The 23539-nt window shown below is 48.9% G+C and overlaps 1 protein-coding gene across 3 annotated transcripts in view; it reads right to left on the reverse strand.

Annotated features, from left to right (window-relative positions):
* Positions 1-4433: 4433 nt before the first annotated feature.
* TRIM37 (tripartite motif containing 37) overlaps positions 4434-23539 on the reverse strand; it is a 1106152-nt gene continuing 1087046 nt past the window's right edge. For 2 of the 3 annotated variants that reach the window (XM_085649381.1, XM_085649379.1), the window contains exons 24-25: positions 5773-5851; positions 4434-5623 (exon numbers count right to left, since the gene is read on the reverse strand). In XM_085649381.1, coding sequence (XP_085505507.1) covers positions 5620-5623; positions 5773-5851 — 83 coding nt within the window. In that variant the 3' untranslated portion in view covers positions 4434-5619. Of the gene's footprint in view, positions 5624-5768; positions 5852-23539 lie in introns of those variants that run through there. The other variant, XM_085649380.1, reaches the window with a different exon arrangement.

Genomic DNA, 23539 nt, shown 5'->3' on the forward strand with positions numbered 1-23539 from the left:
GTTAGTCTGCCCTGGCGTTCAGGGAACCTGCCAGGTGTTGAACCACCAGGGATATGCCCTGATGTTCCAGCCATGTACAGTGAGGCGGAGGGTCTCCTGACATAGGGTCCACGACCCCACCCCGCCCTGTTTGTTGTAGTACCACATGGCGGTGGTGTTGTTCATGAACACCTGCACTACTCTTCCCCAGACAGAGGGAAGGAATGCCTTGAGTGCAAGACGGACCGCCAGAAGGTTGATATGGAGCCCGGACTCGGCCAGAGATCAGAGGCCTCTGATCTCCGCCTCTCCCATGTGGCCGCCCTGTCCCAGAAGGGATGCGTCTGTCACCACTGTGTGCTCTGGTTGGGGAAGGAAGAGGGATCTGCCGTTGACCCAATCCTGGTTTGTGAGCCACCACTGCAATTGTCGTGCAGTGGCCTCCGAGATCTGGACGCAATCCGACTGATTCCCCTGATGCTGCACCCACTGGAACTTCAGGTCCCACTGCAGAGCCCGCATATGCCACCTGGCATGATCGACCAGCAGGATGCAGGAGGCCATGAGGCCCAGCAGCCTCGGGATCATCCTGACCAAAACCCGGGATAGAGGCTGAAAGATGGGAATCATAGACCGAATATCCTAGACTCACTGTTCGGGAGGATAAACCAGAAACCTCGTCGTGTCAAGAACCACTCCGATGAAGAAGAGCTTCTGAGAGGGAATCAGGTGTGACTTCGGCACATTGATGGAGAACCCCAGTGAATGCAGGAGGTTGGCCGTAGTCTGGAGGTGGGAGACGACTGCCTGGGGTGAGCCCACCTTCAACAGCCAGTCGTCAAGATAGGGGAAGACTGAAACCCCTGATCTGCGCAGATGAGCTGCGACCACCACCATCACTTTCGCGAACACGCCAAGGGGCGCGGGTAATTCCAAAGGGGAGCACGGTAAACTGAAAGTGCACGTGGCCTACCGTGAACCGCAGGTAACGCCGGTGGGTCGGCAGGATGGGGATGTGAAAATAAGCGTCCCGCAAGTCCAACGCTACCATCCAATCTCAAAGGTCGAGGGCAGACAAGACCTGAGCGAGCATCAACATCTTGAACCTATCCTTCCAGAAGAAGCGGTTGACGTCCCTGAGATCCAAGATAGGATGCAGGCCCTTGTCCTTCTTGGGTACCAGAAAGTAGTGGGAGTAACAACCACGACCTACTTCTGGGACAGGAACGCGCTCTATGGCTCCCTTGGCCAAGAGAAGCGTAATTTCCTGGTGGAGAAGGCCTAGGTGAACTTCCGACATGCAGTGGTATTGAGGTGGGGTAGCCTTAAAGGTGAGGCAGTAGCCCCTTCGGACTATTTGCAAAACCCACCTGTCTGACGTGATGGTGCGCCAGTGGGGGAGGTGATAGAGGATCCTGCCGCCTACTGGCATTTGATGGGCCTGAAAAGACAGACTAGGAAGGCTTGGATGCTGCTGTAGAGGGGGGGGGGGATGTGTACTGGTCTGCCAGCACAAACATTGTGAAACTTGCTGCGGCCTGTGGCTCTGGGCGGGACGTAGTGGGGCAACCCTTCCGTCGCCACGAAAGGGGCGAAAAGCAGACTGCGCAGGGCGGCTGGAGAGGCCCAAGGACTTGGCTGTAGCCCGTGAGTCTTTGAAACGCTCTAGAGCGTTGTCCATCAAAGGGCATGTCCATGAGGGTATTCTGGACATACCCCGAAAAACCAGTCGATCTCATCCAGGCGTAGCGACGAAGGGCTACTGACGTGGAAATCGTCCTTCCCAGAGAGTATCCACCCCACAATAGATGGTAAACTTTGTTGCATCCCTCCTGGGGGCAATAGCCTGGAAGAGCACTGTCCGGGCCTCTTCTGGACACTGAGGCAGCACCCGGCAACCGTTTCACACACGGAGTGGGAATAACAGCCCAATAGACATGCAGTGTTTACCGACCGCAGTCTCAAGCTGGCGGAAGAGAAAATCTTCTTTCCAAGATGATCCAGCTTCTTGGATTCCCTTTCAAGTGGAGCGGTAGGGTTGGGGTGTAGGAAGAGGAAAGTGGGGTCGCCCAGAGCCGGGCAGTGGCATTGGACAATCATTCTGTCCACGGGAGCACCAATGCTGGGCCTGGACCAAGTGCCCAAAAGGACGTCGGCAAGGGCCACATTAAACAGCAGTAGGGGCTCTAAAGAGCTTGCCTCCAGCTGAAGTACCTCTGCCAGGAGGTTAGTCCTGACGGCCACCGTAGGAAGCTCGAGGTTGACAGCCTCGGCTGCCCTACGCAACACCACTGCGTATGACGCTCCCTCCTCCGTAGCCACGGCAGGAGGAGACAACATCAGGGGAGGTGTCTAGACCACTGGCATCCCCCAGTTCCTCTCTCCAGTCCTGCTCAGAGTCTAGCTGATCAGTCAGAGGGTCACCTGACCCCTCCCAGTCCTCCCCCTCATCCTCTGGGTGCCAATCAAGGGACCCCATCAGTGAACAGGGGCACAAAAACCCCGCTCGGGCTGGATCCGGCATCGGGCGACGCCGTTCCGGCTCCACATCAGGATGGAGGCCGGGGTCGGGACACGACCGGCATCTGCTGCGGTGCCGGAGGAAGCGGTGCCGGTGGAGGTGTTATAAGGTCAACCGGTGCCGATCCAGATCCAGGCCTGGATCCAAGGGGGGCCTGCGGTGCCGGGGCAGGACCCGTCCGCGGAGAAAGCCTAGGCACCCCCAACCAGTCCGCAGGGCCCGTAGGTGCACCGGCGGGTTCGGGGTGTCCAAAGATGGCGTGCATCACCTCGTAAAATTTACGGAGCTGAGTCGCTCTGGGTCCCCGGAAAGGGAGAAAAGCCCAGGGTCGACTCTTCGGGCTCTGCACACAGAGCCACTGGAGGGGCACCGCCCGCATCCCTCGTCATGTCAGCTGACCAATGGGGAGAAGTCGAACAGCGACGATGCTTCTTCGACTTCTTCTCATGCTTCGACTTACATGACCCCAAGTGCGAAGACTTCGAAGACTTCGAAGAATGATGATGGCTCCGCCACCGGTCCCTCGACCTCCATGCGACCAGGACATCAAATGGCGCAGAGCCGACTGCCGGCGCTCAAGAACCTTTCGGGACCGCTGCCGCAAAGCCTTCGGAGCCGCGGTCCGGCAGTCGGAGCACGACTTGGGTTTGTGGTTGCGCTCCAGGCAAAAGAGGCACACGCAGTGCCGATCAGTTGGGTACAGGAACCGTATGCCTTGAAGCTGGGCATCTCTACGTGCACCAGGAGTCGTAGAGTCAAAAAAGATGTCGACAAAAGTCACTCAAAAATTTCAGTCAAAAAGTGACTGGAGATACCGCTCTCTCCGGATCTGCGCTGGTTGGCGTAGAAAAAGAAAGAACGGACGTCAGCGAGCGAGGGCGGCGTCATCCCGGCGACCACGACGCCAACGACGGACGCGGAGCCGACACAGCCACCTTTCGACGCGCAGAGGTACTGCTGACGAAAAAACTTTCCTGATCCAGTCGGATGCCTGGGGGTAATTCTAAGGTAAGGAATCTATAACTAACATGTTTCCTTCAGATCTTAAAAGAAGCCTTGGCTGAAGTCATTTATGAATGAATAGTGAGTGCTTTGTGAGCCGTTGGTCATACAAAACGAATGTAATCAATTGGCAGATGCCTTCTAAGAACCTGGATGGTGTAAACATTTGTGGAAGGGCTGTAAAAGTAGCGGTATAGTCAAAAAACTGAAGGGACCAGAAGATAAGCACAGCTTCACAAATGAAGGTGCTTTTGACGAGTGAGTCTTGGATATTTTTCTGCTTGGATTGGAGCACTTGCATCCTGCCTAGAAATGGAGATTTGCTGGATGTCAAGAGAGACTCGACTTCAAGTGGAGTGTAAGACTTCCTAATTAGAGTGAAACACCAAGGTAAAAGATCTGTATTCACACATGCAGACTTTTTTTCTAGAGGGGCTACAACTTGATACTGTTTTACTCCTATGTTGACAGGATTTAGTCTATTGCAGGTGGCGTCCTGGGATGATGGGAGCCAATACACGATAGGAGGGGTAGGGCTAGGGGGTGCTCTTTAGGTAAGAGGTGGCATAGAGAACTATAGAACATAGATTGCTTTAGATTTCTCGTTCGCTCTCTGCTTTCCCATTCTTACCCCTAGGCTCCTCCAGAAGACCGATGTTGTTATTGGACTTTTGCTTATTGGGGCTAAATTGATAATCAAATGTTTGTTATTTTTATGCTGGATCTCCTGTGGTCAGATGTGCTATGTGAGTGGCATACCATATTGCATTTTGTTGGGTTATAACTAATGGAGTAAGCCCATCATGAAGGAGCTGGGCCAAACTGTAGGAAGTCGTGCCCATAAGAATAGGAGATACAGTTTCCAGCTGAACCCATACAAGGCATACTTTTTCTGTTTGCATCGCTTTAAGGATAGACAAAACCACAAACAGATTTTTGTTCAATTTATTAACAAAAAGTGCAAACAAACTATATCAATACAGAGGATTAAATTAAAACACACAAATTACATATATAAGTGAAAATTGTTATCCTTATACATACAGAAACAGTGAGATGACAAACATTGGCATTAGATGAATAACCAGGCTGTATATTTCAATCTGTTTTCAGAACACTTTAGAGCAGCTTCATGAATGCAATATAGGCTTAGCAAATTATTTTTGTTGGTCCAAAATAAACACAAATGAAAAAGGAACATGTGGTTCGCCATTCAGGTTTAAAAAAAATAAAATAAGGGGGGGTACAGATTGTAAAATGTTTTTGTAAAAATACACTTTTAAAGAGGGCTATATTAATTTATTTCTACTACAGTATGAATTAGAGACATCATATGGCTGGAAATAAAAGTTTGAATTCACCACCAATAGATTAAATAAGCAGGTTTCTGTGGTCATTTTAGCGAATGCCCTACTTATATCTTACATTTAAAGGCAAATATATACATGTACTCAACTCCACAGACCTTCTGTATTATTAATCTATTCATTCAATGAAAAACCATAATGTGATGTGCCAACGCAGCTACAATAGTATCAGCTTATATGGTATGAAGAGCATTTGTATCATTTTTCAAATGACTAAAATGGGGCAAAAGACAAAAACCTGCATCAATGTATACCCCAAATGTGAGTTAGTGAAGCTCCCCCAAAACATAGCAGTTATACCTACGAATAAGGCCATTTCGAAATTAGAACCAGTTAGTGCGGCTTTAATAAAGTGATAATAGGTATGTTTTGTTTTTCACTCCAAATGGAAGGCATAACTGGCACTGTTAAAAGATGCAAACAATCCGTCTTAGTGGAGCTTCAAACGTGGCGGTTTAAAAAGTTATAACTGAAGCTACTTCAGCTAAAACAAACAAATATTGAATTCAATGCAATGAAAAGCCTATTTCTGTTTCATTTGTATTTTTTCCAATTCGAATTCGTGAAAATCCGCGTTAAACATGTTCACATGACACACTTGTGTACTATTAAGCACTGTGCAACCGGGCGTTATGGAATGGAAAGCCACACAAACGAGCACACCTCTTCTGCAGGCCCTCCTCGCACATGCACGTAGTTTAGTGTTGTTTTCCGGTCCTTTAAATCACGAGTTAACTGCTCTCCAGCGCATTACCTAGCAACGGAAAAGACATGTCACGTTTAGAAAATCTCTTTTTAGTTCCAATAGCCACAACCCTTCTCTCACTCCAGGATTTGCTCTCTTTCATGTTTCAATTTCGAAAAAATCAGTTAAAACACTAATTTAAGAAAACAAACTTTTACCTTCCATTGTCCTCTCCAGTAGCAAAGCCGAGATCTTCTGAGGGAATCTGGTTACTCTCCGGGAAGTCTGAACCAGACTCTTGACGATTAAAAAGAAAAATATGACAATTAGCTTCTGACAAAAAGGTCAGTCCAACTTTATATACGATTCGAGGACATTTCAGTGTACCAGACTACAAAGGAAAGTACAGTGTGGTTAACTATTCGTTTTTAATTTCCAAATTACAAACAACACTTACCCTTCCACTAATTAACAAGCATTAGCAAAGCCAAAAGGTCTCCACTTTCAATGGCGTTAGCCAACGTTTTGGCCTTGCCAGTGCTATTCCCATTGGGAAGAATATATGTTTGCATGCTTAAGCGGAAAAGCAAAAAAAAATAGAACGCCTCATTGTGATGACGTATATGTGAGCATGAGACACTATTTCTGTGTGTCATGATATGGCCGCCATTTGTTTCTTTTAATTTTTTAGTTATGGGTACAAGGTGGCAGATACAAATTGTTGTAAATGGCTGATACACAGGCCGGTTGCATAAACAGTACATCTTTATTGTAGCTTAGTTCCAAGATAGATGAGTAGAAGGATATAAGAAGATGAAGTGTACCCCCACCAGGAGCAGCCTCTCTGCCGCTCAGCCTACATTCACCAACTGACGCTATACATACATACATATATTCATTCTCTCTCTCTCTCTCTATATATATATATATATATATATATATATATCTATATCTATATCTATCCATCACCAAAAGTTTGCCTGGAGAGAGGAGAGCCCACACAAGAAGGTAAGTATTCTGCTGCTTTATTGTGTGGAGAAAGCAGTGTGAGAACAGCGAACCGCTTCACGCGGTAAAGTCCAATCCTGACGCGTTTCGTGCTTCAGCAGCACTTTATCAAAGGAAAACGGACATGCACAGGAAACCTCCGGCATTGATTGCACCCTTAAATGTTCTCTTCGCCTCGGTGGGCGTGGCCACCAGCGTGTGGCCTGATGGTCTATGTAGTGCTGGGTTAAACTGCAGTGAGTTGCCGGCTGGATCCTCGATAAGTGAAAGTGTTCCCAAGTGGGTTGTGGAGCCGGTTACGCTTGTTCCAACACCTCCGTTCATAACGCCACAAAGCGGTTCGCTGTTCTCACACTGCTTTCTCCACACAATAAAGCAGTAGAATACTTACCTTCTTGTGTGGGCTCTCCTCTCTCCAGGCAAACTTTTGGTGATGGATATCTATATATATATCTATATCTATATATATATTCCATTCAACCTTTTTTCCGTTGGATTCAGGTGAGACACGAATCCGAAAACAGGAACGGACACCTCTTATTTAGTGCCATTTGTTTTATTTGATTATTGACGCGTTTCGGTCCCCCAGGACCTTGATCACATGACAACACTCCCCCATTTTTAAAGTGCTAGTGCAATAGACGTAGACAACAGACATTCATATTGAAATAACATTTAGCAGCTATTTATGTTAATACATCTGTAAACATGGGTCACTGTGTAAAGGGCGATATGTGCAAATTATGCGTTTGATAAAAAATTAATTAATTTACATACTTTTAAAAAACGCATAAAGGCCTAATAACATGTGTTAAAAAATGTAAACATTAGGAAAACTCCTGTTATTTGTCATTTGATTGTGCAATATACTGATAGCAGATACATTCATTTCTTGTATACAATAATTCATGCATAATGCAACAACAAAAAATGTCTTATTCTCATAGATTGTATCTACTGTGTATCTTATGTTAAACCTTGCAAGTTACTCTATTTGCCTCCCAGACTATAGAATATATCTGGAATGGTGTCCCCCATGGACCTGCATATTGTGCTTATGTTGGTCTATTAATTATCTATGCTTGCCAATTATTTTAAGTGCTCACCCTTGTGTACTTTGCCTCATCTCATTATTGTGTCATTGAGATTTAATTTAGAAACCAATTTTTTTTCCCAGGGTTTTACATTTTTTCCCTAATTTTTTATACATTTTTATCAGTGTATTTATTAAAAATAAAAGGGAAAGTGATTCGTAGAATAGGGAATGTGCGGAGTCAACTCGAAATTTTTACATAAAATGTTAAAGCCAGGGGAAACTGTATATTCGCAATGAAAACTATTGTAAGATTAAAATATCAATATTTATTTTGTCCTTGAGGTTCTTTATTTAATCTAGCCACGTGTACAGATTTTCCGTTGTGTTCAACCCCTGTGGGCTTTTGCTATCCATTTCCAAAATATATTTTGTCTCTAGTTTACGTAATAGAGCCTCCCTATCCCCGCCTCTTCTCAGAGGTGGAATGGTGTCTATAACAAAATATTTCATTTGAGATGCATCATTATTGTGCACCTCATTGAAATGGCAGGCCACAGGACAATTTATATCTTTGTTTGAAATGGCTCGCAGATGTTGGAGGATCCGCTTGTGGACTTGCAGTTTAGTGCTTCCCACATACTGCAGTCCACATGGGCACTCCAAAATGTAGATAGCATAGTCCGATTTACAGGTGATTGCTTTACTTATTTTGGTGGGTTTTATGTCAAAAGCTGTCTGGAATGTGGTTTTACTGATTCCATGCTTACATGCTTTACATGAAGCACATTTCATAAAACCTTTCCTTACTGAAAGCCACCCCCGATTTTTAGTCAGTTCTGGACTACTACTGACCAAAAAAATCACTTGTTGATGGGGCTTTTCTGTAGGTTATCGTTGGTCGTGCAGAAAGGACTGGGCCCAATACAGGATCACTGCTTAGCATATGCCAGTTGTTATTGATGATTTTACTTAAACTATCCTTTTGTTTAGTGAATGTCAGGATTAGTCTAGGGCTACTAGTGTCCAGTGTTGTTTCTTTTCTTTGATCTAGTATCCTGTTTCTGCGCGAGGGTCTAAAGAGAAGCTCATCTCTAGATAAGGTTCTGATTTTGTTTATGGCTGTGTCTATTGTTTTTTCCGTGTAACCTCTCTCCAAAAAACGTTTTTTGCTCTCTGATTGTGCATCCATAAGATCTTTGTTGGTGCTACATATACGTCTAATCCTAAGCATTTCTCCATATGGGATGCTATTTATGGGGTGCCTAGGATGAAAGCTAGTAGAGTGGAGAGTAGTGTTGCCCGCCGTGGGCTTTCGATGTAATTTAGTGTGTAGCTGCGTTTCTGATATATACAAATCTACATCTAAAAAGCAAATACTCTCTTTACTAATATCATAAGTAAAATGCAGATTTAGTTCATTGTCAAATATTTGTGCGCTCTGTTCAGATCCCCGCCATATGACAAATAAATAGTCAATATAACGAATCCAAACAATGATGTTATTGGAGAGAGCTTCAGAAAACTTTGTATTCAGTATGAGTTCTTCCCACCAACCCATATGGAGGCAAGCGTAACTAGGCGAAAAGCTTGCCCCCATAGCTACTCCTCTTGTCTGTTGGTGTATTTGTTGGTGGAACAAAAAATAGTTGTTATTTAGGCAGAATTGAATTAGATGGATGATCATTTTGTGATGTTGATGATATTCCAACTGCCTCTTGTTCAGAAAATGTTCGACCGCTCGTAAACCATCTCTGTGATGTATAGAAGTATATAAATTAGATACATCCAGGGATAGTAACACAAAGTCATTCTGATATATATATATATATATATATATATATATATTCACTGAAAAAACCATAGGTTTCACACACGTTATAGTTAGGAATTAGCATTTAAAAAACCTTGCTAATTCAATGAAAAAACCATAGGTTTCACACATGTTATAGTTAGCTGGAAATTTTACTGATAAAAAACCAATGAAATTCCCCCGTTATAGTTACTGTAGGCAACTATAACTCACGCGACCGTAACCCTCTGCTGATGCTAATACTGTATTTAGACACTTATTTGCCCATGTCTTCTTCCATACATTTTTAGCTATACATATTTTACAAATTTTTTTTTTCATAAAGACACATATGTCATCAGCAGAGGATTACGGTCGCGTGAGTTATAGTTGCCTGCACTAACTATAACTGGGGAATTTCATTGGTTTTTTATCAGTAAAATTTCCAGCTAACTATAACATGTGTGAAACCTATGGTTTTTTCATTGAATTAGCAAGGTTTTTTAAATGCTAATTCCTAACTATAACGTGTGTGAAACCTATGGTTTTTTCAGTGAATTTGTACGTTTTTTTAAATGCTAAGTTACTTTACGCCATTCGTGGCGTGCACGCCCACTTAACGCAGTTCGTTCCGTGCGCGCACGGTGCGCTTCGCGCACCGTGCGCGCACAGTGAGCACGCGGTGCGCTTCGCGCACCGCGCGCCCACTTTACGCAGTTAGTGCCGTACACGCAAGGTGGGCACGCAGTGCGCTACGCGCACCGCGTGCCCACGTTACGCACCGTGCGCACATGGAGGACATATTATGCGCTTCCTTGTGATAGGTAATCTGTTAAATTTAATTTGTAAGTGATGACAATAATATGCCATGCACAGAGAGTGTTTTTTTTTTTTTATTAAAATTTTTAGCGTAAGCGCACCGTACGCGTACGGTAAGCGTAATCGGCGAAATTTTCAAAAAATAAAAATTTACCGTTTTTGGCCTTGGGGGATCTTTGAGGACTCAACTAACATGGCTATGTGCATGGGCGCTGTCTAAACAGCCCCTTTATATGTTTTTTGCCTTTGTTTACAGCCCCCCCCTCAGAGTGCGAGAGAGAAAATGGCGGCCGCCGCTTCCTGGTTTCGACCGATTCGAATGTTTACTTAGATGTAACAGCCAATCAGAATCGCGCTCGCGCACGCCACCGTACGCGTACGGTAAGCGTACCGTAAGCGCACCGTAAGCTGGCTCAGATATATATATTGATTTAAAGGCTATTTTCTCAGAATCTACTGAACAGATTTACACCAAACCTACAAAAGGCACTTCCTTGACCTGAGGACTACCTCTCTGCCAAATTTCTAGTAATTCTGTTCAGCCGTTCGGGCTGTAGCCCTGTCTAAAGGTCCTATGGAAAAATGCATGGGAAAAACGCGTTTTGGGACCCCCCTTTTATCTCAGCCCCCGCTTGACGAATCACCCCGAGACTTTCAGGGTAGGAGCGGAGCGTAGCGCCCCACCTATTTTGAAAAATTCGCGAGGATTCGTCGACCGGCGCCAAAGTTATTCAAAATAGAATGTTGCGGATTTCCTATGGAAACGTGGTCCTACCTATAACTACCTACTGGCGACCGCCAGTAGGTAATATATATATATATATATATATATATATATATATATATATATATATATATATATATATATATATATATATATATATATTGATAACACATTCCAGCTGAGCAGTAGGGAAGAGACCAGAACTAGTTTATGGCACATCCTCTTTCCTTAGGGAATTAAAACAGCAAAAGGGTGCAATAGTGGAAATGTCATTATTCACGATACATCAGAAGTAGAAGAGAATAAAAGTCAGAGTAAGAACATTATTATGAAGACACCAGAAGGAAAGAAGGAAGAAACACTCTAGAGTATACACAAATGAAATGTACATACACAATACGAGGGCATACGGTATGAATGCATACATGCCCCACCCCCTCTCTTGGGGAAGAAGCAAAAAAAAAAAAAATGCGAGGGCATGACTTAGGGACACTCACTGCTCCCACAACTTCCCCGAAGATGGGTACACTCTAGACTTGAAAACAAGGCTGGGGCGCTAACTGCCCCCACAACCTGAAGAAAAGGAACATTAACCTCCTCATTTAAGGGTACACCATAGAGTATGCGTCACTCAAGAAAACTCAAATGGAGCATTAACTGACTCCACAACCTCGCCAATGAAGGATACAATGTAGGGGAAAACATCACCCTAGAAACCAAAATTGGAGCATTGACTGGCTCTGACAACCTCCCCATGAATGGGTACACTATATACACTTGGAAAACTGAAGTGGGGCAATGACCACTCCCAGAACCTCCCCATAAATGGGTACACTTTATGCTCCAAAAGTGAACATAGGACACTGAAAAACTGAGTTTGGGTACTGACCGCCCCCTAAACCTCCCCATGACAGGGTACTACGCAGATGACCCACACCATAGTGCTACCCAGTGTGACATACACTCAACTGGGTCATAACACCAAGAACCAGCACGTAGACCATTACCCAGGACAATAGAGCTTAAACTTCTCTATATATGTCGGAACTTCCCAGGATGCACTCAGACAACACTAGTAATATTTTTAAACAACAACGTGTCCCCACGGCAAAGATGTAAACCACCCACACATCCATTTTTTAAACACGTCCTCCAAACATAAACGAAAGACATCAGGAACGAGTGTGTGTAAAGTCTCGAATGTCATGACAACCGGAAACGCCTCACCGGTTTCTCCATAAGAAGGACCACAGCAGTTTTCCATTGTAACACTTCAGGCCTCTCTTGCTGAATTGGGGAATACTACTCACACTTCCTGTTTTTTTTTTTCTTGGGGCCACTTTGGTGTCATGCCCTCCACATTGGTCACTTCCCTGCAGGACGGGCAATCTTCACCAAGTCACTATCGAGTGAGCCTTTCTTTTCCTTGTACAGGAGCAGTGGCACCAGATAACCACTAGATGACATTGCTGTATCAATCCATAGACTCCGAGCCAGAAACACGACGTTTCATATTCCCCAGAAAAAGTGAGCATCGGTAAAATGTGGCTAATGCTGAGGCTCCCCTACGCATCCCAAATGCCGACTGTAAGGTCGTAGAATAACCATACGTGAGCCTGATAAGGAATACGCCGACACGGCAGCTAAGATCGCGTTTCTTTATTGGGAGCACATTCACCGGAGCGCCTCCGCGCCGTACTCTTTCAGAATCGGCGCGTTACTGCCACTAAAATGGCCGCTGCCGGATGTCCGCTGGCGTCACATGCATTGTGCGCCCGCAGACTAGACCGCTACACCACATCTCCCCCTTTATAACAACTCAAAACATAACACTCCCCAGAACTTGTACAGTCTTACTTGTTGTCCATACTGAACTCCCCGAATCTCCTGGGCAACATTACTCTTCTTCCACATCATGTCCGCCTACTGCTCTCGCCAGTTGTCGGGGTGGTGGTGACCCCGTCCAGGCAGGATGTTTCTTCTCCTCCCCTTAGTCCCGCATCTCTCCACTCCTCCATCTCAGTCCCCTCCTGGTTGTTGGGTACCTGTCCTGTTGTTTCCTCTCTCCCTCTGCGGCCAATTCCTGACCGGGGACTGCCTTCTCCTTCCTTGGGACTCTCTTGTTCTGCCTCCAGGTCCCGCTTGGCACTGGCTGCTCCAGCATTATCCGACTCTACACTTGCCTTCCTCCCATCGGTAGGAGTGCATCTCGCCATGTGGTCTTGGGACAATATCTTTCTGTCGCCGAGGAGGGCTGACCTGGAGTATGGCTCCACCACTTGGAACGGGGGAGTGAACTTACTGTCTCCTTTCTTCCTTTGTGTGGGTAGTTTGACTCTCACCCATTCGCCCTTCTCAAGTGCGACTTCTTTGGTGTTGTGCCTCTTATCGTAATACTCCGTGTACACCGTCTGCGCTCTTTCCAGGTTCTTGCGTACTACCGATGGAGACCAGTGGCTTTGCACCGTGAGACGTTTCCAGGCCACGTTATCCTTCGTGAAGGGCTCTCTCCCTCTCAGCACACGGAACGGACTGTAGCCCGTGGAAGTGAGCGTTATCCGGTATGCCCACATCAGCCGCTTCAGCTCCTTTCCCCAATTGACGCCTTGGCTGATCGCCGCCTGCACCGACCCCATAATCACCCGGTTGAATCTTTCCGCCGCTCCATTTCCCGCTAGGTGATAGATCGGCGTGTGTCGGACTGTGATGCCATTCCTGTCCATGAAGGTTTCCCACTTGCTTGATGTGAATTGCGGACCATTGTCACTCAGAATCCCTTTGGGGATTCCCTCTCTAATAAAGACGTCTGTCAGGAATTCTAGTATTGTCTCGGTTTCCGCGTTGTCAGCCACATGGACCTCCGGCCATTTGGAGTAACGGTCAATCACAACTGTGATGTATTTCTGGACGTCATTTGTGTCCTGTATAGGTCCCAGGACGTCAATGGAACCCTCTTCCCAAGGATTCTCTGGGCATTCATATCGCCCCAGGGGCGGACGTAACACTTTTTGTCCGCATTGCACGCACGCCCTCACATGGCGTTCCACTGCGATGTCCATCCCCGGCCACCAGTAGTCTTCCTTCGCTCTCCATTTAGTTTTCACTATTCCCAAGTGGCCTTCATGTGCGATGGAAACAATGCGATGCCTCAAGGTGTGCGGAGGAACTACTTTACTGCCTCGTAGCAAGAACCAAGGTTTGTCCCCTACAGACAATTCTTCCCAGACTTCCCAATACTGTTTCAATTCTTCCTCTAGTAATCTCTTGTCCGGCCATCCCTTGGTTACGTACGCTTTAACTGCACTCATTTTCTCATCCTTTTCATATTCGGTCTCCCATTCCTGTCCACTTATGGCTCTTTCATGATCTCCCGTGAACGCGACCGCGTAGTCCTCCCATCCTCCTTCGTCCTGGACGTCCGTAACTTCTTTGGACGCTGCTCTGCTCAGGAAGTCAGCTACTTTGTTCTTGTGTCCTGGCAGATACTCCACATCATACACGTAGTCTAGGAGTCTCAGCGTCATCTTGGCAATTCGTGGCGTGGCATGTTCGTGCCCGCAGGACGTGAGAACTTTCACCAGCGGCTTGTGGTCAGTGCGCAACAGGAATCTTCCACCCCACAGGAATTGCCAGAATCTCTCCATTGCCCACACCGCTGCGAGCATTTCCTTCTCGATGACACTGAATTTACTCTCATTGGGAGCTAACACTCGGGACGCAAAACTTATCGTGGTGGTCACTCCCTCAGCGGTCCTTTGCATGAGCACCGCTCCTAGTCCTCGGTCACTGGCATCCGTGGTCAACACGGTTTGCGCAGTTGGGTCAAATTCAACGAATGGGCACTGCCTCGCTAATGTGTCTTTTCATGTCTTCAAATTCCTGTTGTTGCTCTTCCGTCCATCGGAACGTGGATTTGTCTTTAAGCAGTGACCTCATGTGGTGGGTCTTGGAGGCAAAGTGTGGCACAAACTTACTGTAAAACTCCTGCCATCCCCAGGAAAGTTCGGACATCTTCTTTGTTCGTGGGCGTAGGGGCATCTTTTATGGCCGCAACGTTGGACGCCTTAGGTTCGATACCGTGGTGACTTATCTCATGCCCTAAATACGTGACTTTGTTCATGCCGAACTTGCATTTGTCCCATTGGGCAGTGAGTCCATTTTGCCTTAACACCGTTAACACCTCTTCCAACTTCCTGTTGTGATCCGCTTTGGATGTACCCATCACCAATATGTCGTCCTGGAAGTATTGGATGCCTGTTTTCTTGTGGAACAACCTGTGCATCAGTTTTTGAAAGACTGCCGCCGCTGAGGCAAGTCCAAACGGCATCCTCAGGAACTTGTAGCATCCAAACGGGGTGATAAATGATGTCAGATGGTTGCATCATCGATGTAAGGCAATCTGATGGTAGGCAGATGTCAAGTCTATGGTGGAGAACCACTGTGCCCCTTGGGTCTTGGCCAACATTTCGTTGATCCTGGGAAGCGGGAACTTGTCCACCACAATGTTCTTGTTAAGCTCCCTTAGATCAACACATAACCTCACCTTCCCGTTGGGCTTCTGCGCTACCACTAAGGGCGCCAACCATTCCGCGTTGTCAATCGCTTCTATCACCCCATTGTCCTGCAGTCTCTGCAACTCTTCCTGTACTGCAGCCCTGGTCCGGAATGGGATGTTGCGTACTTTGTGTGACACCGGATGAGCTCCCTCTCAGATGGATTTTATGTGTGAACTTCGCCATGCGACCGATGGAGTCCTTAAAGACTTCTGGGAATTCTTCTTTCCAACGCCGCGCTTCATATTCTGGTCCTTCCTCGGTCATGAGAACTTGCGTGTGTCCTCCTGGGTTCAGTTTCATTCCTAAAGCTCCCTGGTCCTTCCAGTCCAATACAGATGGTCCCTTTTCTGCCACATACAATTTTCCTTCACACGTTCTGCCCCTGAACTCAAAGGTTAAAGGGCAAAACCCTACCATGGGTATGGGCTCCCCGGTGAACGTCACTGGGTGGATGTCCGTGGGCCTCAGGTGATGCTTCGTTCTCGTTGCAAAATCTTCCTCCCATATCTTCCTCCGTATAATCGTGTAGGGCGACCCCGAGTCCGCTACCATGGTAACTCCTACTCCGCCAATATTCATTTCGCATCTTGGTTTCTTATCCGCTGAACTCTCTATGCCCAGTATTTGTTCTTCCACTATCAAGATCTCGTCTTCCTCCTCCTCGTTCTCATCATCATCATCCTTGCGTGTTTCTTGTGCCACATACTTCACTTCTTGCCTCGGGGACTTCCTACGGCACACTTTTTCAGAGTGTCCCATCAGTCCACAGTATGCGCACTTGGCTCCGAACGCCGGACAGCCCTTGTCATTGGCGGCATGTGTGCCACTGCCGCATCTGTAGCAGGCATTCTTACTCCACTGCCGTTGTCCTTGTGGTCTTGTAGTCCTGGCGTTGAACCTTTTGTAGTTCCGAGTTCCTTGCTGTCCTGCTGGTTGTTTGCTGTCCGTAACCTTCCGATCGTCCACTTTGCACACCGCTTGTTCTGGTTGGCTTTCACGTTTGGCCGCTTCCGCACACCTCCTGGTCAATTCCGCTTTCTTTACTAAGGCCACGACAGTCTTCAACGGCGCGTCGCCATTCGCCCACAGCTTCTCTTGGATGGAGGAATTCACCGTGTGCATGATGATCTGGTCTCTTATCAGTTCTTCTTGTAGGGTTCCGAATTTGCATGTTAGGGCCAATTTCTGTAGTCCCGCCACGTATTCGTCAACCGTTTCCCCTTTGTTTTGCTTCCTATGATAGAAGTTATACCGATCAATTGCTGTGCATTCGGCCAGGCGATAGTGGGCATCTAGATCATCTATTGCATGTTGGAACACATTATCGTACGTTGCTTGTCTCTCCTCTTTCACCAGGTTTTCGTACACTCTTTGTCCCGCCGGGCCCAAATGATGGAGGAGAATTTTCTTCCGTCGTGTGCTCGAGAACTCCGCCTCGCCCTCTTCTTCTAGTGCCGAGAGGTAATTTAGGAAGTACCTTTTCCAGTCCTCCCATGGCATCTCTGGTTCCCCGACTTTTGTTAAGAAGGGCACTGGGTTCGTCAGCGAGAACGTCTGAGAGCTCATCTTCTCACCGTCTCTGGCGCGCCGTCTCCTAGGAGTGGAATTGTCAGGTGTCCTTGCAGCTTGGACGTGCCTGCCCCTCGCTTCGACGTCCTGGCTGGACTCTCCACTCCCCGTGTGGTTTCCACTGGCCTCCTCCGGGATGGGGGGCACCTCCCCTACCGGGGTTGACGGGCTGGCGCACCCTCCCCGCTTCAATCGGCGCAGGGCTTATTACACGAACCCCCTACAGGGGTCGGAGCTGGGTATGACCTGTGCACTTTATCTCCTGCACGCTGCACAGGGTGCTTCCCCGCTGCTCTGCCGCGCTCTCCCATGTGTGTGCTCGTTGGTGGTTCACTGCTCGTCACGTGGTTCGGGCATGGAGCGCGTGGCACTCCCTCACCGCCTCGTCGCCATTGTAAGATCGTAGAATAACCATACGTGAGCCTGATGATAAGGAATACGCCGACACGGCAGCTAAGATCGCGTTTCTTTATTGGGAGCACATTCACCGGAGCGGAGCTCCGTACTCTTTCAGAATTGGCGCGTTACTGCCACTAAAATGGCCGCTGCCGGATGTCCGCTGGCGTCACACGCAGTGTGCGCCCGCAGACTAGACCGCTACACCACACCGACTCAAAAGACAAAGAAGAAAGCATTGTAGTTGTGGGATACCAGCTGCCTGAGGTAAATCAAGGAAGAAGAAGATGGCGGCGCGTAGAACAACGTAGAGCCGGGTAGCTCCCGGCACGTCAGTGCAGTACAGCGTGAAAGCAGCAGGACAGTGCGCGAGAAGAGGATAGGGCTTGTGCTGGCAACACTGGGGATGGCGGTTAAAAGCAGGTAAGCCAACGGTTTCCAACTGTAATTTTTGGGGGGGAACTGGAGCAGGCGTAGAAAGTTAGGTAAAGCAAAGAAATTACCTCTGGGGTGCAAAACATCTCACTTAAGTCACCCAGGCAGTTCAGCAAAAACGGAGGCAGGACAAAAACTCCTCTTCCTTAAAGCACCTCTCGTGTTACACTTCCACACACGGGCTGTGGGACTCCTCTTCCTTGCAGTCCACCTGGTCACGCACGCTGGGGACAACTCTTCCCAGTTGCACTTCTGAACTAAGGCTCTGCGGACACAAGAGCCCTGACACACCGTTGCTCCTCCTCTCAGTACATAACCGGCTGCTCTTCCGACACAAACAGTGGAATGGACATTAGAGGACGGGCACTCCTTTACGTAGATCACAAACTTGTGACTCCTTTTTCTCAACGCTCTTGTTGACTCGTACACAGTGGGCTCCCCTTCCAAATGTTACTTCACAACACAGACAAGGGGACTCCTCTTACATGTGGAACAGCTTGAATTACCACAGCTCCATTGATGAAAGAGCAGTAAGACACAGCAGAGACTGGCACACCCTGTTTAGGGCCGACCGGTCTCGTGGTCACTGGTGGGGCTCAGGGTGCCAGGTAGCTGTGCCAAAGAACAAGTTACTTACCTTCGGTAACCATATATCTGTAAGAAACATTAGTTAGTGTTAGATTCCTTACCGTATAATATCCCCAGGCGTCAGACTGGATCCGGAAAGTTTTCGCTAGCAGTACCTCTGCGCGTCGGTAGGTGGCGTCGTGCGGCCCATCGCTGGCGTCGTATGCGCCTTGATGACATTATGGAGACTACTTAGGCGCCACCCATGCGCACTGCCGTCAGTTCTGTACACGACTTTCCGCGCCAGGAACGCAGAGCCATGCAAGACACTGACCACTGGTGCATAAAACTAAGGTCCTAAAAGGGATGATCTTAAGCCTAGAAATCAGTTCGCAAAACGGCTAGGATGGGTGAGGCGGTAAGGAATCTAACACTAATGTTTCTTACAGATATATCGTTACCGAAGGTAAGTAACTTGTTCATCTGAGAGCAACACGTTAGAATAGATACCCCTGCAATACCAACCCCGGTGGTTGGTCTGCGAACTAAGATCACACCAGAAAATCCCGGTGAACAGAACGGCCAAAGAAGCCTTGGTAAAGGTATGCAGCGAGGACCACGTAGCTGCCTGACAGATATCCTGCAAAGGGACTCCCCATCCCAGAGCGGTAGTGGCTGCTGTCGCCAGAGTAGAACGGGCACCCAGCCCCACAGGAGGTTCCTTTTTAGCCAAGGACTAACAGGCTTTAATACACAGAACAACCCACAGAGAGATGGTTCATTTGTGCTCAGTCCAACCTTTCTTGGCGCCCACGTAGCCAACAAAAAGTTGATCATCCACCTGGAACTGTTGTGTGCGCTTCAGATAGAACGAGAGCGTACGTTTTGGGTCCAGACAGTGGAGCCTCTCTTCCTCTTTCGAAGGATGCGGAGGCGGAAAGAAGGTGGGCAAAGTGATGGTCTGCCTGATGTGGAAGGGCGTGACAACTTTGGGAAGAAAAGAAAGACGGTTCCTTAACACCACCTTGTCTGGATGAACAGAAAGGAAAGGAGGTTTAGAGGAAAGAGCCTGGAGCTCACTCACTCTTCTGGGAGAGGTGATAGCAACAAGGAAAGCAGTCTTTAAGGTGAGAAGACGTAAAGGACAGTTGTGAAGCGGCTCAAAGGGAGTGCACATCAAATAAGTCAACACAAGATTCAAGTCCCACTGAGGCATTATAAAGGGGACCGGAGGGAACGTGTGTGTAATGCCTTTCAAGAAATGACTAACAACAGGGGACTTGAAAAGAGAAGGCTGATTTGGAAGCCTTAAAAAGGCATAAATGGCCGAGAGATAGCCCTTGATAGTGCCCAGAGCAGAGCCCTGCTGGGCCAAAGAAAGGAGGAACAGAAGAACTTCTGAAAGAGGGGCAGAAAGGGGATCCACAGCCTTCGCTGTGCACCATGCCACAAACGTATTCCATCTGCAGGCGTATACCGTTTTAGTGGAGGGACGCCTGGCTGCCAAAATAACATCACAGACTTCAGCAGGAAGGTCAAAAGCTGTAAACTGTCGCCACTCAATCCCCACGCATGGAGGTGGAGGCTGGACAGGTTAGGGTGAAGGACCGTCCCCTGCTGTTGCGACAGAAGATCCTCCCGATGAGGCAGTCGGATCGGAGGACAGATTGCCAGACTGAGTAGCTCGGGATACCATACTCTTCATGCCCAATCCGGGGACACAAGAATGACTTGGGCCCGTTCGCGCCTGATCACCTTCAGCATTCTGGGCAGAAGTGGTATAGGCGGAAAGGCATACAACAGACCGCAACTCCACTCGCGACGAAAAGCGTGTCCGAGCGAGTGCCGCCTTGGAAATTGCAACGCGCAGAATTGATGACATTGCGCGTTCTCTTCGGTGGTGAATAGATCTAACCAAGGCTCTCCCCACTGCAGAAAGAGACCTTGCACCACGTCCGAGGTCGGACGCCATTCGTGATCCAACATGCATCTGCTGCTGAGTTGTCCGCCCTGGCGTTCAGAAAGCCTGTCAGGTGTTGAACCACCAGAGACATGCCCCGAGGTTCCAGCCATGTCCAGAGGCGCAGAGCCTCCTGACATAGGGTCCACGACCCCCACCCCGCCCGGTTTGTTGCAATACCACATGGCGGTGGTGTTGTCTGTGAACACCTGCACTACCTGTCCCCGGACAGAGTGAAGGAAGAATTTTCAGAGCAAGTCGGATCGCCCGCAGCTCCAGAAGGTTGATATGGAGCCGGGAGACCAGAGGCCCCTGATCTCCACCTCTCCCATGGGGCTACCCCATCCCAGGAGGGACGCAACCGTCACCACTGTGAACTCCGGTTGGGGATGGGAGAGGGATCTGTCATTGACCCAATCGCGATTTGTGAGCCACCACTGCAATTGACGTGCAGTGCCCTCCGAGATCTGGACGTGATCGGACAGGTTGCCCTGATGCTGTGCCCACTGAAACTTCAGGTCCCACTGCAGAGCCCGCATATGCCATCTGACATGTTGCACTAGCAGGATGCAGGAGGCCATCAGGCCCAGGAGCCTGAGGGTCATCCTGACTGAAACCCGGGATAGAGGCTTAAAGATCGGAAACATAGCCTGAATATCCCGGATCCGCTGTTTAGGAGGATAGACCCAAAACTGCGCCCAATCCAGAACCGCCCGATGAATTGGAGCTTCAGAGAGGGATTCAGGTGCGACTTCGACACATTGATGGAAAACCCCAGCAAATGCAGGAGGTGGGCCGTAGTCTGGAGGTGGGAGATGACTGTTTGGGGCGAGCCTGCCTTCAACAACCAGTCGTCTAGATAGGGGAAGACTGAGACCCCCGATCTGTGCAGATGAGCTGCGACCACCGCCATCACTTTGTGAACACCCGAGGGGTGCTGGTAAGGCCAAAGGGGAGCACGGTAAACTGAAAGTTCTCATGGCCTACCATGAACCGCAGGCAACGCCGGTGGGCCGGTAGGGCAGGAACATGAAAATGGGCGTCCTGCAAGTCCAACGCTACCATCCAGTCTCCTGGATCGAGAGCAGACAAGCCCTGAGCCAAAGTCAACATCTTGAACTTCTCCTTCCGGAGGAAGCGTTTGATGGTCTGGAGCTCCAAGATGGGACGGGGACCCCCCTTGTCCTTCTTGGGGACCAGAAAGTAGTGGGAATAACAACCACTCCCTACTTCTGGCCCAGGAACGCACTCGATGGACCCCTTGGCCAAGAGGGCTATGACTTCCTGCTGGAGAAGTGCCAAGTGTTCCCCCGACATGCGGTGGTACGGAGGTGGCATGGCTGGAGGGGTTGATTGAAAGGGAAGGGAGTAACCCCTGCGGATGATCTGCAACACCCACTTGTCCGATGTGATAGCGTGCCAGTGGGGGAGGTGATGGCGGATCCTGCCACGTGCCCCCAAAGCTCGGATTAGGAAGGTTTGGAGGTAGAAGCAGTGGGGGCGGAGGTGGACTGACCCCCACGCTGATTCCCAGACCCACCCCTGCGGAAACCGCGGCCTTGCTGAGGCTGGGTCTGCACAGGCTTGCTGAAGGACCGTGCCTGGGCACCCTCCCGTGGCCACGAAAGGAACGAAAACCAGGAGTGACTGGGCTTTTCGTGGAAAGACCCAAGGACTTGGCAGTGGCCCGCGAGTCCTTAAAACGCTCCAGCGCTTTATCGCCAAACCGGCCAGTGGCATCAAAGGGCATGTCCATGAGTGAGCCTTGAACATCTGGCGAGAACCCGGTAGATCTCAACCAGGCGTGGCGACGAAGCGCTACAGGCATACCACTTGCTCTACTAGCGAGTCCGCGGTGTCTGAACCACACCGAATGTCGAACGTAGCCGCATCTTTACCCTTGGCAACAGGTTGGGACAGCACAGCTTGGGTATCTTCAGGACACTGAGGCAACACCTGTGCAACTGTATCCCACACCGCGTGGGAATAGTGGCCCAATAGGCGGGCGGTGTTCACCGACCACAGCCCTAAGCTGGCCGAAGAGAACAACCGCTTGCCGAACTGCTCCAGCTTCTTAGAGTCCTTATTCGGCGGAGCCGTGGGGAAGGACGTTGAAGCTTGGATGATCAGGCTCTCGGGTGTAGGATAAGTGGTCAGAAAGGCAGGGTCACCCGGGGCCGGGCGATGACGCCTGACGATGTTCTTATCCACAGGGGCCCCTGTGGCTGACCGCGACCAAGTGCCCAGTAAGACGTCAGTGAGGGCGTCATTAAATGGCAGCAGGGGCTCCAATGAAGTGGACGCCGTCTGGAGCACCTCAGTGAGGAGATTAGTTTTTAGGGCCACTGTAGGGAGATCAAGGTTGAGGACCTCAGCCGCCCGACGGAGAACCACTGTGTAAGAAGCGCCCTCCTCCATGGTTGGCGGAGGAGAGGCAAACCCCGGGTCAGAGGAGACATCAAGGCCACCGGCCTCCTCTCACTCGTCCGCCCAGTCCTGCTCAGAGTCACACTGACGAGCAAGAGGGTCCTCGGACCCGTCCCAGTTGTCCTCCGCCGTATGTGAGGCAGACTGCGGCCGCAGGGCAGGGACGGGGGAAGGTGGTCCATGGTAGCAAGAAATTCTTGCACCTGTGCAGGAGCCGCCGACGGACCCGGCTAAGGTGGGTAGGACGTGCTCTAACCGGATCTGCGCTTACTGGCGCGGAAAAAGAAAGAACTGACGTCAGCGCGCATGGGTGGTGCATAAGTAGTGTCCGTGAAGTCATCTCGGCGCATACGATGCCAGCGATGGACGCGGAGCCGCACAACGCCACCTACTGACGCGCAGAGGTACTGCTAGCGAAAATTTTCCGGATCCAGTCTGACGCCTGGGGATATTCTTAGGTAAGGAATCTAACACTAACGTGTTTCTTTCAGCTCTTAGTTACAGGAGGAGTTTCATCCAGATACGCTTCTTCAGTTTTCAGTTACTCTAGGCTCATAATAGCGGTCCTTTCAAGTTGCACACACCGGTTCTCCTTGATTGAAATCTTAGCTGAAATGTAAAAGGATGATACACAGGCCGGGTGTATAAACAGGATATCTTTATTGTAGCTTAGTTTCAGAATAGATGAGTAGAAGGATA

The sequence above is a fragment of the Triturus cristatus genome, chromosome 3_2 (assembly GCF_964204655.1).
Source record: "Triturus cristatus chromosome 3_2, aTriCri1.1, whole genome shotgun sequence".
Classification (NCBI taxonomy): domain Eukaryota; kingdom Metazoa; phylum Chordata; class Amphibia; order Caudata; family Salamandridae; genus Triturus; species Triturus cristatus.